The sequence below is a fragment of the Rhinoderma darwinii genome, chromosome 1 (assembly GCF_050947455.1).
Source record: "Rhinoderma darwinii isolate aRhiDar2 chromosome 1, aRhiDar2.hap1, whole genome shotgun sequence".
Lineage (NCBI taxonomy): Eukaryota > Metazoa > Chordata > Amphibia > Anura > Rhinodermatidae > Rhinoderma > Rhinoderma darwinii.
The window spans coordinates 425041234-425055101 of NC_134687.1; the positions used below are offsets into that span (position 1 = coordinate 425041234).

The window sequence follows — 13868 nt, forward strand, 5'->3', positions numbered from 1 at the left end:
ATATTAAATGGCAAGTTTGCAATCCAATGGCTTGTCCACACATAACTAGCAGGATTTCTGCTGCGGAAAAATCACACCAGTTCCTGCAGAAAATGGTGTGGATTTTGCTGTGTTTTTCTCACTGTTGGGAAATGCGTCTGCCTAACATAGGCTATTAGGCCACGGGGTATCGTGTATCATAATGTCCTTCTAGAGGGCATGCAACAGTGAGTGTACATCGCCAGGCCAAGAGCGATGTTTAGGTTATGTTGCAAACACACACCACTCATTACAGGCGGTGTGTTTGATGCGGTACGGCTTGTTGCTGTGACCGCACACTTACTCATACATACGGAGAGCTATGCAGTGTTTTCGGATGTAGCGTTAGCCAGTTCCAGTTCCAGTTCGTACCGTGTATGGGATAGCAAGTCCGGAACTCACTGGGTAGGACACACTATAATCGCTGCCTAATAAATTATACTGTAGAGCATTTTACTAAAAGGCACCCGATGAGCGTTTCACCGGCATTCCGGCTTCTTCTAGGGGGAGGGGGGAGCCGGAATGCTAGCAAAACCCGCGTCTGCTGCTGTTTAGTAAAATGCTCTACAGTATTATTTAATAGGCAGTGCTTATACATTCTCCTACCCAATCAGCTGAGCCGCACCACATCAGAAAACACACCGACTGTAATGAGCGATGTGTGTGTTGAGTATACATCACCTGGCCAAGAGCGATGTTTAGGATATTTTGCACTGTTGCATGCCTTTTGTGAGGACATTATGATACACAGCTTCATAACACAATAAGTCGTGGCCTAATAGCCTATATTGCCTAAGTTAGGCAGACGCTGGCGGCCTGCACCTCTGCCCTACTGTGGGGCGCCGATGTAGACCTCCACGTCTGCCAGCTCAGTGCAAGCCATAATTCATAACTTACACACCACTGATGGTGCTTTGGAACTGACAAATTTGTACCAATTGCCTGCCTGTCGTTCCTGATACATTAATTGAGTGTCATAATAATCTTGCTGGCTGATTTTGTCCAGTCTGGAGGTGTGAGAGTGATGGTCACTCACACATGTCCAGTTATACTATAGGGATTTTATAAAAATATTTATTTTAATAAAATCATTAAGTTTATTTTTTAATATTTCGATAAGACACTTTGGCAGACCACACCCTTTTCCCCCACTATCCCCTTCCCCATTTAGCAAATACAGTTGCTTTCCATAGAAGTCTATGGAGAGGGGAGTGTTAAGAGAATTAGGGAGACCAAAGAGAGAAACACACACTGCTGCAGCTACTAGTAACTCACCCCAGTGCTGGATTCTCAGCTACACTGCTTAGTACTGCTGAATAATGTTCTCTATGCTGCTGCTTCTATATTTGTAATCGATAGAGATAGGGGAGCAGGATTCTCCTCTTCTGTGTGTGTGCTTTTTATGGCAGACATGATAAGCAGCTAGTCTCCTCCACCTTTGGAGCTGAGCAGAAAACGGACAAATACAAATAGAGCCTAAAAAGGGGGAAAACTACAGAAAAGAAAAATGCATGTTTCAAGTCAAAGGTCCGTTATAGTGTTATTTCTCATGTATGCACACGTGACTGTTATTCTGTACGCTTTAAAATAATTTCAGCATTTTCTCACCAAACTCTCCCCCCACCCAGTCAAGAGACTATTATTTAGGTTTAGACTCTGAAGAGCGCTGTGAGAGCATTATAAACCTATGCCTGGTACTAAATAATCTGTGGGCACTGGTCGTGGCATACTATGTGTGGAATAGATTGAGTCCTGGCAGGATCACGCCGCAGTATGTTACGACGACATCTTAGGAGTAGGTTTACCGCTGTAGAGAGATTCTGTGTGGTGAAATAGGGTTTGCATAAAATATTTTGACACGTGGTTGGAACATTTCTTATGCAGCACACACTGAATATATAATATATGGGCACCGCTATGGATAGTGCAAAAACAAATGTGTGTTAAATGTATCATTTTTTTCCCTCTATCTCCGCCCTTCAGAAGCTTTAGATATAATTTAACTGGCATTGGGAGAGGTGGGGACGGAAGTAAAACATGAAAGGAACAGTATTCTTCTAGTTTAGCAATGACGTTTCTGTGTTTTACTTTCCCATTCTGGGTTATGCCAGGCCTAATTCACTGTGGTCCGGGGGGACAGTGACCCATGTGATCTGGCATTCTCATCTTATGCCTTACTGAACCTCTTAGTCAACAGATCAAGAGACCTGTGTAGATCAGGACACGAATAAGCGTTTCCATTCGCATTGTGGCTTTTCTATTGCTGTTATGACGCCCATTGTTTTATCTGTATAGATGATGTACTACACTTTCCTTATAGTAAAGTCTTGGCTGCAGAATTTGCTGTCTGTGTAGGTTATCCCTGTCTCGCAGAATTATGGAGCTGTGTTGGAAAAGACTTGTGTGTAGTCTCCGTCGCAGGGTGTTTAATTTACTTGTGTTTTCCGCCTGGCTTTCTGCTAGTATCTTAATTATGTTCCTTTTTTCTTTCCAGGCTGAATTGACTGGCATCAAATGGCGTCGCTACAAATTCCAAGGCCATGGCGACTGCAGTCCAATCATCTCTGCTCCAGCCCAAGACGACCCTATTCTTTTAAGCTTCATCCGTTGCTTGCAGGCCAACCTGTTGTGTGTATGGAGACGTGAGGTCATGCCTGACTGCAAAGAGCTCTGGGTTTTCTGGTGGGGAGATGAACCGAATCTTGCTGACGTTATACACCATGAGCTCACCAGTGAGTACATATTTCTATTTGGTTTTGGTATGGTCGTCATTTTGTTTCTTGTTTTGAATGTATATTGGCTTTACAGAGATGAGGTACTATATGGTATGAGCTTGAAACAAGCATGATTGCCTTATGAAAATAAGTGATTATTATTTAGTGAATTTTAACGTTTTAGTCTATGCTCATGCATGCATTGGGATAGCGGATGCCACTGGTGACGGACTTACAATGGGTTCCAGCGGAGTGGCCGTTGCTTTTACGGTAAAAATAGCGCTACATGCAGCGCTTTTTTTCACATAAAGTTTGATGGAGTCTTTGTTTGGAGCCTCTGACGCAGATGTGAACAGCTGGAGTTTGGGAACCAGTTACAACACTACAGGAGCCAACATGACGTTTCTAGTAGCCAGGCAATAAAAACTTTTACACGTACCAATAGAAAAAGTTAGGCATCAGTAATAAATATTTCGATGCATTTGCTACCTGGCTCCTGGGGTTTGTTCAGCCTTGTTAAGGAGGATGTTTTTTAAATGCGAGAACAACTTAATCTTAAATGTTCGACTACACAGATTTTTAGAACAATGTGGTTTGTGTCAGAAAGCGAATAAGCTCTGGATCATTTCATTGTCCATCTCTGCCCAAAGTGTAATGGCAATTCTGCCATAAACAAAACATCCTGGTTATTGTACGCAGACTGACTGCTGTGCTGCCTGAGAACTCATTGAAAAGGATGGCGTTCAGTAATTGGTTGCCCATCCCCAGCAACCAAATTGTCCGTCATGCTTGAAAGTTTTAACTTACGCATGTAAAAATCACTACTCCGTTTATTTAAAAATAAATAATAAATAAATAAAAAAGGTTTATGGCAAAGCCACATGTCCCCCCCCCCCCCCCCTCACTAAGATGCTGCACATCCCTTTTAAACTAACATTGCCTTACCAACAGAGTATCAAATCGGAGTTTTATGGCTGACCAAGTATAGCCGGAGTGCTTCTTTAAAACATCGCCAGGTTAGAAGTGTCAGAAAAATGATGCAACACGGGCACTCAGTCCGCTTTTTATCACATTCGTATGTGGTTGGAAAGTCTATGTGAACCTTTGAAACTTTTTTTGTTTTTAAAAAACACTTTTTAATATTTTTTTTTATATAAAAAAAAATGTTTTTACTTTTTGAGATACAGCTTCTATGTATCCGGGATACATAGAAGCTGTGTCTTGCGGTCAAACCCGAATCTGGTGTTTTTCATAGTGGCAATGGAAAATCCACTTCAAAAAGTTAAACGCTACTTCTTTTTACGAGGCTCCTTTTTTTTTTTAGGAGGTTTTTTTTAATTCGGCAGAGTAAAAATACGCTTCATGTCAATAGCACAGTGTATATCACATTGAAATCAATGGAAAACCGTTTTCAGCCTCATTTCAAGTGTATTTTGGAGCATAAAACGCGCCTTTTCTGCTCCAAAATAAGCCTGAAAATCCGCCGTGTGAACATACCCTTATATTTACCCCAAAGTTTATACAAAAAAACTTGTACCACAAAAAACAAGACCTCATATAGGTAAATAGAGAAGGTATAGTTGATGGGATGCGAGTAGGAATTGGACAAACGCATGCATGGTATGTTCATTGCAGCACCTCCCAGCGTGATTGGCCAAGCGACCTCATGTGGTCACAGCCACGACACCTTTCAGCACACAAGTGCCACGTGTTGCCTCTCAGCCAATCAAATCTTGCAATTTTTGAACCAAAATAGCACCCACAGAATAACTTTAAAAAACATCTTTATAGATGTTCTTTATTTAAGGGGTTTGTCTGGTGACAAATGTCTTTTAGGCTGGGTTCCCACAGGTCTGATACGCTGCGTAAAACTACACAGCGTATCTGACCTAGAACTCGCAACACGTTTTCGGGCGAAATTTCTGCTGCGGAAAGCAGCGCTTGAAAAAACAAAACCTAAAAACGTCATACTGCATAAAATGACTTTCGCATTAAAATTTTGCAGGTCAATTCAATCGCTTTGCTGCTGCTGCTGTAAATTCTTCGGAATTTCCACACAAAATTCTGTTGCGGAAATTGCACCGTGTTTGTGCTACGTGGGAACCTGGCGTAAATGTGTTTTGCTGCATTTTTTTTTTCACTTAATACATTCAACAGAGAAATGCAGGTGTAAAAATAGTTTATGCATAAATATTTTCACGTGTTACCACACTTTAGAGAAACCGTTATTGAACTGTAGAAAATAGTAGTTTTGTATTAGAAAACTTTTTATTTTTGCGCATACTGACCATCTTCTGTATGTACATAGCCGTGATGGAGCGTGGCTTTGCATGTACATGTGCTTCTTGCAATGCGCCAGCCCATTATATATAATTGAAGCGCTGGCATCAAGCCTTTCCAGCCATTTGAATCATTTATGAGGAACCTGTTCTTTGCGAATGTGCTCGTGACATTCCTCCTTCCACAATCTGCCTTTAATAATATATAGACTCCCCTTTTCCCTGGTAGTGGTTATAAAATATTCAGATTTGTGGTGTCTGTGTGGTGAATGCAGTTGTTGGACAGAGAGGAAAATTATTATTGTTTTTCTGTGATTAATTTCCTTTCACATGCCCGATTTGTACATTGAAAGATTTTTCTACCCATCACTTTTTCATGTGGTTTACTTTTTCACACCCTGCTTGTTAGGAGCTCAAGAAGGCAGAGACACTGGTACCGCTGTATAATAACAGATGAGGTATATTGAATGTTTCTGTATGATCCTCCATGTTTTCACTTGTTTTCTTTGGAGGTGGAGCGGCAGCATAGCCCACTTATATGCTCTTATACTGGACTACACAAGTCTTTCACCTGATGGTCATGCCTTTGGAGGGTGGAGGTCTCCAGTTTTGAAATTTTAAGTACAAAGTTGTTTTTAAATGGTCTAGGGGTCATATTAAACCTTCCTTAAATGCAAGCATGCCCTTCAATAGTACTGTGGCCTATCGCATGCCCTTCAATACTACTGTGACCTGTCGCATGCCCTTCAATACTACTGTGGCCTGACGCATGCCCTTCAATACTACTGTGGCCTGACGCATGCCCTTCAATACTACTGTGGCCTGACGCATGCCCTTCAATACTACTGTGGCCTGACGCATGCCCTTCAATACTACTGTGACCTGTCGTATCTTGTTCTGGTTCCTCCGCTGGCACATGGGTTACATCCCTAGTTGCCGTCCCTCATTATCCCCAAAGTAGCACATAGGTCAGTTTTATATATCACAGCTCAGCATTTTACAATTGAGGAGTCTGTAAACAGATGCATTTTAGAGGACAAATGAACCTTCCTGTATGTAGAAGGTGGAGAATATGCTTCTCATTTGAACATCCCCTAAAAATACGTATCTATTTGTATTGGATATTGTGACAATAAAGTGATGATTATATATATGTATGTGTGTATATATATGTATGTGTGTGTGTGTGTGTGTGTATATATATATATATATATATATTATATGATTTTTTGGCATTGGCTGTAAATTGCTCGTCTTTTGTCTATAAATTGATTCTCACCTCAAGGTATACAAAAGTGGAGGTTGTGTTGTACAAATCCGTAATACGGCTTTCCTAGACTGTTATGGGCCTTTGCTAGATCTCCATGTGCCTCCAATTTTATCCAAATTGTTCATATTTTTAACAGATTGATTGTATTGCAAAGGGTATTATACATGTAGATTTGAAGGCCATTTTCATGGTGGACATTTTTTACTGCTTGTGTATATGGCCAAAGGGCACATGCACACTCCAATGTGTGCAAGGACCCTGTAGGTGTGTGTTATAGACATTCCTCCATGTATTGCCATAAAATAAATAAATAAAACTGCAGTGGGATTGTATAAAAATTTTACAATTAATGCATACATTCCAAAAAATGGCACATAAATACAATACAACTCGTCCCACAAAAAACAAAGCCTCGTACAGCTGCGTTAATCAAAGTTGGAATACAAAGGTAGATTAAAAAGAATTGTTCATGGCCTGGTCATTCAGGGGTTATAGGCGTTGTGTTATGGCACATTTATGGCATATCCTTTGGATATGCCATAAAAGTCTGATAGATGCGGGTCCCATCTCTGGTACCCGCACCCATCTCCCGATTGGCGGATCCCTGACCCGCCTAGTGCAGCAGTGGCTGTCCGCTGCATCCAAGTGTAACATCCGTGCACAACAGGACGGTTTGCTGAATGCTGCGGAGCTATCCTGTGTCCCTAACTCAGATACTGAATTGGAGTTATGGATACCGCGTAGATCAGCGAGTTAGGAATAAAGCCATATAGAAATGTGTGTGTGTGTGACTAGCTCCATAGAATAACGTTTGCTTAATTTACGCAATCTCTTCTGTATGGAATGGATATGGACCGCACACTTTTTAAATCACATTTTGTCTCAAATCGTAGAAAAAGGATGTTAACGGTTTTCATCTAGGTATAAGATTAAAATTTACTTGAAGCTAAATACACCGGCCAAATATATGGCAAAATGTGACTTGTTCAGGTTGAATTATTGACTTGTCAGGGGAGCTACCCTTTCTATTAGGGCAGCGGTATCTAACCTTTTATATCTCGTGAGCCGCCTTCAACTTTGAGTGATGGCCGGGATCCACATTTAAGTAAAAAAATGGAAATATGTGAAATCAGGACATTTTAATTTGCTGGTAAATATTTCAGTTTAAAATGTATCACTGGTATTTCACCTCTCAGATTGGCACTTTTCTGGGTATTTTCTGTATGTAATATTGTTACTGTGGATGTCCTATTGTAGCAAACGCATATAGTCACAACTTAAGGCCCTATTTCACGGGCCAACGATCGGGCAAAAGAGCGTTCGTATGAATGCTTGTTCCCAATCATTGCCTTTTGTAACAAGGGCAACGATCAGCTGATGAATGAGCAAATGTTCTGCTCTTTTATGCAGAATTAAAAATCATCGTAGTTTGCAGCACATCTCTCTGTGTAAAAAGGGAGATGTGCTGCCGAAATGCTGAAAATGTATGGGGACAAGTGATCAGAGGAACGACTGCTCGTCCCTATTATACAGATCAAATCATTGCTCCCTGTGAAAAAAGCAAACAAGCTGTTTTGTTGATAGGCGCTCGTTTACTCGGCCCGGGTAATAGGACCCTTACGCCTCATTCACACGACAGGGTCCGAGTGTCGGCCGATAAAATCGGCCGTTTTGGGCCTTTTTTCCCGGCCGGTTTGCATTCGTTCCGATTCCGTTCCGGCCCGTGTTGCCGTTTTTAACGGCCGATTTTGATCCATTTTGCATCCGTTTTTTCGCCTGTCCATTTTAAAATCGGATGAATTTAATTTAAATTTGTTGCCACACACAGCCCTTTGTAGATAATGCCACCCAGCCCCCTGCTGGCGATGCCACCCAGCCCCCTGCTGGCGATGCCACCCAGCCCCCTGCTGGCGATGCCACCCAGCCCCCTGCTGGCGATGCCACCCAGCCTCCTGCTGGCGATGCCACCCATCCCCCCCCCCCCACATTCCAGGAGAAGTCACTGACTTCAATGTCCATATATGGACAGTGTAGTGACTGACTTCTCCTGTAGCGGAATCCCCATAGTAGTTAGGGAATCATAGGCTGGCCTCATGTATGCTATGGGTGTATTTACAGGAGTCATTTGGGCCGTGATTTTCGAAATTACGAATAACATCGCAAGAAAAAGTCTTCTACAAAAAACAAACAGTCGTGTAAATACACCTTTTTATAACTTTTGAGAGCTGAAGAAATGTGAGCAAATGTAGACGTTTTGTTTTATTTTATTGTGTATGTACTCATGGTGTTTTCCTCCCGCAATGGACGATCTCTTTTTACGTGGAGTCAGCACTGTAACAAGCAATACTTGGTTGTCTGGTTTAATATAGCATAATCCATTGCTGAACAAGTCTCTGAATGACAGGAAACCTTGTAACAACCTATTTGTGCCCTTCACAGATCACTCCCCTTGAAATTCCAAGTCCATGCCTTGAATGTGAGGTCACCTAGTGTTATCTCATGGTGCTTTTAGCTTATAGGTTTTTTTTTTAAACAACATTATACGTGTTTTGTTCATTGATGTATTGGTTTTTTCCAGTCATTCTGACACGCTTAACCCAAACATTACCCTTTTTAAAAAAAAAAAAAAAAAAAACTATTTTATTTTGTTAGGTGAATTAATATTGTTGTACAGATAGTTTGTGAAATGTGGATTTTAGACACCAGTATAAGCTTGGTTTACTGGGGACCAAGAAAGAGCAACAGTGCAGTATTTTATTCCCTTTATGTCATTATTTCAACGTTACAACAGTTTATTTTAATGCCCAATATTGAAATGCGAATATTTTATGTTGCGTAATACTTTGATAGCCACACAAACCTCCATTATCACTATAAAACCATTTCTGATTTGATTTATTAATAATACTTGGCTAGTGTTAGCCCAGGTGTATGGGTTATTTGGCTGTTCAGGAAGAGATGTTCGCTGTGCAACAAATTTTTTTTTTTTTTTTTTTTAATTGAAACAAATGTTATTTTTTGGGGCTTTGAAAGCGAGTAGTGAGATCTACCAAATGTTCTACCATGTTGTATAAAGCAAGCACAGCTCTGTTGCAGAGATCCATATATATATTTTTTTTTTTTTTTTACCCAGTGTTCAGAATTTCAGCTTATAAACATAAATATGCAGCAATAAAAGATCATTGTTTAAATTTCATAAATTTTCTTTAATTTGGCATTTATAGCAGCAGTTTGACATGAACTGTGTTTTCTGATTGTACAATAAAAATGTATAAATATCACCCATGTAGGGTTGAATTTGTAGTATGAGAAAATATTTAATGAAGTGGTAAAATACACCTGACTTATGTCTCCAGCAGGATCTAGTTCATAGCATAATGTCTCTTGGTTTATGTATAGCCATACAGACCGAGCACTGTGCACCACAAGAATGCATATTTAGAAGCATTTGCGGTGGACAATAGATGGTCCTGCTTCGTCATATTCTTGCTTGCTGATCCACATCTGCTGGAAGGTAGACAGAGAGGCCAGGATGGAACCCCCAATCCAGACCGAGTATTTACGCTCAGGGGGCGCAATGATCTTAATCTTCATTGTGCTTGGAGCTAGAGCAGTGATTTCCTTCTGCATACGGTCAGCAATACCTGGGTACATGGTGGTTCCACCTGAAAGAACGTTGTTGGCATACAGGTCTTTGCGAATATCAATGTCGCACTTCATAATGCTGTTGTAGGTGGTTTCATGAATACCAGCAGATTCCATACCAATGAAGGAAGGTTGGAAAAGAGTTTCAGGGCAACGGAAGCGTTCATTGCCAATGGTAATGACTTGACCATCAGGCAGCTCGTAGCTCTTTTCCAGGGAAGATGAAGATGCTGCAGTGGCCATCTCGTTTTCAAAGTCCAGAGCAACATAGCACAGCTTTTCCTTGATGTCACGGACAATTTCTCGTTCAGCCGTTGTGACAAAAGAATAGCCACGCTCAGTGAGGATCTTCATAAGGTAGTCAGTGAGGTCTCTGCCAGCCAGGTCAAGACGCATGATTGCATGAGGCAAAGCATAACCTTCATAGATGGGGACGTTGTGTGTGACACCATCTCCAGAATCCAGGACAATACCAGTGGTACGACCAGAAGCGTAGAGGGACAGTACAGCCTGGATAGCAACATACATGGCAGGAACATTGAAGGTCTCAAACATGATTTGTGTCATCTTTTCCCTGTTTGCCTTTGGGTTCAATGGAGCTTCTGTAAGCAGGGTGGGATGCTCTTCAGGGGCCACACGCAGCTCATTGTAGAAGGTGTGATGCCAGATTTTCTCCATGTCATCCCAGTTAGTGATAATGCCATGTTCAATGGGGTATTTCAGAGTAAGGATACCTCTCTTGCTTTGGGCTTCATCACCTACATAGGAGTCCTTCTGCCCCATGCCTACCATGACACCTTGGTGGCGTGGGCGGCCCACAATGGATGGGAATACAGCTCTAGGTGCATCATCTCCTGCAAATCCAGCCTTCACTAAGCCAGAGCCGTTGTCACAGACCAAGGCAGTGGTCTCGTCGTCGTCACACATGGTTGTTAGGAGCAGGAAGCGTTCTACTTGTTAGCTGGGAGATCCGATGCGGAATGCTGCAGCTTCGACTCTTCGCTGTGGGAGCAAAGGCTTTTTATACTTCTTTCCATCCCTTCTTTTTTTTTCTCTCTCTTTGTAGTTCCCATTACTAGTTTAGGAATACTTTGGGAGTCCCATGTGCCTTTCCATATTTGGTTGTCAAAAGGGACAGCCCATGTTACCCTCCCCACGTTACTATGCATATGGGAGTGTCTTGTCACATTGCCCTGTCTAACCATAAATGGATAGTCGTCCGCTGTAGTCCCTAGAACCACACGTCTCTCAGCCAAGAGTGACAGTGACATATTCCTGGAGAACAGCTGAAGAGGGCTAATCTATGGAGCTATGTGGAATGAATGGAGAGGCACACCAATGCAAATCCGTTTGAGCCTCCTTGCCCATTAATGGATATGCTTTTTACACAGAGATAAGGATTGAAGCGTTGAAATAGTCTTGACCCGTTTTGCCAATGAAATAATGAAAGAGCTGTTCTAGACAATTCTCACCCAATTCACAAAGAATTAAAGGGTTTTAGATGCAGAATCTAAAAATCTTCATATAAGGTATTCTTGAATCTCCTCATCATTCAGGAATATCTGTATATGTTTAGCATATACATAGTTTATTGGATGTAACAAATGAACCTCAGCCTGCCAAGACAACTGATGGCTGTGTTATGTACAAGATACTCAAATATTTAGGGGGAGATGTGGACTTTAGAAGTGGTTACAATGGGCACACTCCTGCACCACTATCGCAGACTATCCATAGAACAAATCCTGCAAGTAGTAGGTACTATTTGATTTTTCCATTATGCCGGATCTATTCTGCGGCTAGTTTTTCTAAAGCATCTGGAAAAGCCGCAGTGGCCAGATGTTACATTATAGTGAATGATCTCTTGTAAAGTCTCCTTCATATATGGCACCTTAAAGCATAAGCTTTAGGGACCTATCCTTTGTGTTTTTGTTGCTGCGGTGAAGCTACAGAAAATACTACATGCAGGTTTGCTGCATTGTTTGAGGCGCAGTAGTGGGGTGGATTTTTACTGCAATGTGAGAAGCCGTCTTATAAAGTTCTTCTGTGTCTGACTTGTGAATGACTTTTTACACAAATACAGTAGTAAAGACAACTTGTGATGAGGACTTTTGCTTTATGCTGATGCTCAACATTTCTTGCTTGGGAACAACAGGACAATTGGTAGTCGCATTCCATAGGGATTCAAGCATTGGTACAATGTACATTTTTATTTTATTTTATTCATTTTCTGAGCTGCTGGTATTCCCTGTGTACATTATTTAGGCCTCATGCACACGACCGTATTTTTTCCCACCCGTAAATACGGGTCCGGTGTCACACGTATTCGACCCGTTGCACCAGTATTTTACGGACCCGTGCCCGTAAATATGGGTCCAGTGTCACCCGTATTCCACCCGTATTTACGAGCACGTTTTTGGCTGCAAAATAGATCGGCAGCCCCTTCTCTCTATCAGTGCAGGATAGAGAGAAGGGACAGCCCTTTCTGTAATAAAAGTTAAAGAAATTCATACTTACTGGCCGTTGCCTTGGTGACGCGTCCCTCTCTTCACATCCAGCCCGACCTCCCTGGATGTCGCGGCAGTCCATGTGACCGCTGCAGCCTGTGATTGACCTGTGATTGGCTGCAGCGGTCACATGGGCTGTAACGTCATCCAGGGATGTCGGGCCGGATGTCGAGAGAGACGCGTCACCAAGGCAACGGCCAGGAGACCGGACTGGAGGAAGCAGGAAGTTCTCGCTAAGTATGAACGTCTTTTTTATTTTTATTTTTTAAAGGTTGCTCTATATTCTGATCGGAATTCACTGTCCAGGGTGCTGAAAGAGTTACTGCCGATCAGTTAACTCTTTCAGCACCCTGGACAGTGACTATTTACTGACGTCGCCTAGCAACGCTGCCGTAATGACGGGTGCACACATGTAGCCACCCGCCATTACGGGAGCTCCATAGACTTCTATGGGCTGTCCGTGCCGTTATTACGGCCTGAAATAGGACATGTTCTATCTTTTTCAACGGCACGGGCACCTTCCCGTAAGAAAACGGGAAGGTACCCGTGGCCAATAGAAGTCTGAGCCCGTTATTACGGGTCGTAATTACGACCCGTAATAACGGGAGTTTTTACGGTCGTGTGCATGAGGCCTTATTGTAGGGGAACTGCTGGTTTAATGCTGTGAAATGGATTAGTACAAAGAGTCCTTTAAAATCCATATGTATCTGTTGATTTCTATGGATGCTAGTAGTCCTCTTTGACCTCTATTAGGGTATGGCCACACGGAGCGGCCCTGACATGGTCGCAACGCGGCCAACAACTGCGCTGGCACGATGTAGTAGCGGCTGTCAAATACCTCGTTAAGGGGTATTCCGGTTGCATGCGCACTGCCGCTCCATTCATTCTCTATGGGAGCGCCAGAGATAGCCGAGTGCGGTATTCCGCTTTTTCCGGTGCTGCCATAGAGAATGAATAGGGGGTAAGTTGTTGTAATTTGCAAAATCGTGCGGCCATAAAGTGTCTATTAATTCATGGCCGCACGATTTTGCAGATAAAGGGATGGTTTATCCGCGTTAACATGCGGCCACTAACAGGCTGTTTGACAGCCGCACTGAACATGGTGTCAGCGCGGTTGTTAGCCGCGTTGCAACCATGTCAGGGCCGCTCCGTGTGGCCATACCTTTATAGCAGAGAGGCATTTTCTAAATCCGACAAAGTAAACAATTTATTGGCTGTAACAAATAAACCTTAGCTAGCCAAGATATGTGATGGTTTGTAAGCAAAGAGAGATCTATATATCTATTCTATTATAGTCTTATTTTTTTTTTATAATAAAAATTTGAGTAAATGTAAGTAACTGAGCATATGTAAAAGTTCTGCTACATCTGAACATGTAAAATGTTACCACCAGGTAAATATGAAATCAAAGCTCACATTAACAAAAGTTTCTATA

General features: G+C 42.1%; 2 protein-coding genes across 5 annotated transcripts in view; one reads left to right on the forward strand and one right to left on the reverse strand.

Annotated features, from left to right (window-relative positions):
• The window catches only part of MED13L (mediator complex subunit 13L), a 155883-nt gene that overhangs the window by 44194 nt on the left and 97821 nt on the right, over positions 1-13868 (forward strand). The window contains exon 2 of the mRNA XM_075830155.1: positions 2513-2750. Within this exon, the coding sequence (XP_075686270.1) occupies positions 2513-2750 (238 nt within the window). The remainder of the gene's footprint in view (positions 1-2512; positions 2751-13868) is intronic.
• On the reverse strand, positions 9720-10853 carry LOC142743090 (actin, alpha cardiac muscle 1-like). Of its 4 annotated transcripts, none has more exons than XM_075853503.1 (2): positions 10722-10853; positions 9720-10598 (listed from the first exon to the last, which is right to left on the reverse strand). In XM_075853503.1, the coding sequence occupies exons 1-2, from the start codon at positions 10851-10853 to the stop codon at positions 9720-9722; spliced, it is 1011 nt and encodes a 336-aa protein (XP_075709618.1). The 4 variants fall into 4 exon arrangements, with proteins under 4 accessions (XP_075709618.1, XP_075709609.1, XP_075709626.1 ...); XM_075853494.1 differs by having other exon boundaries at positions 9720-10486; positions 10598-10853; XM_075853511.1 differs by having other exon boundaries at positions 9720-10047; positions 10240-10853.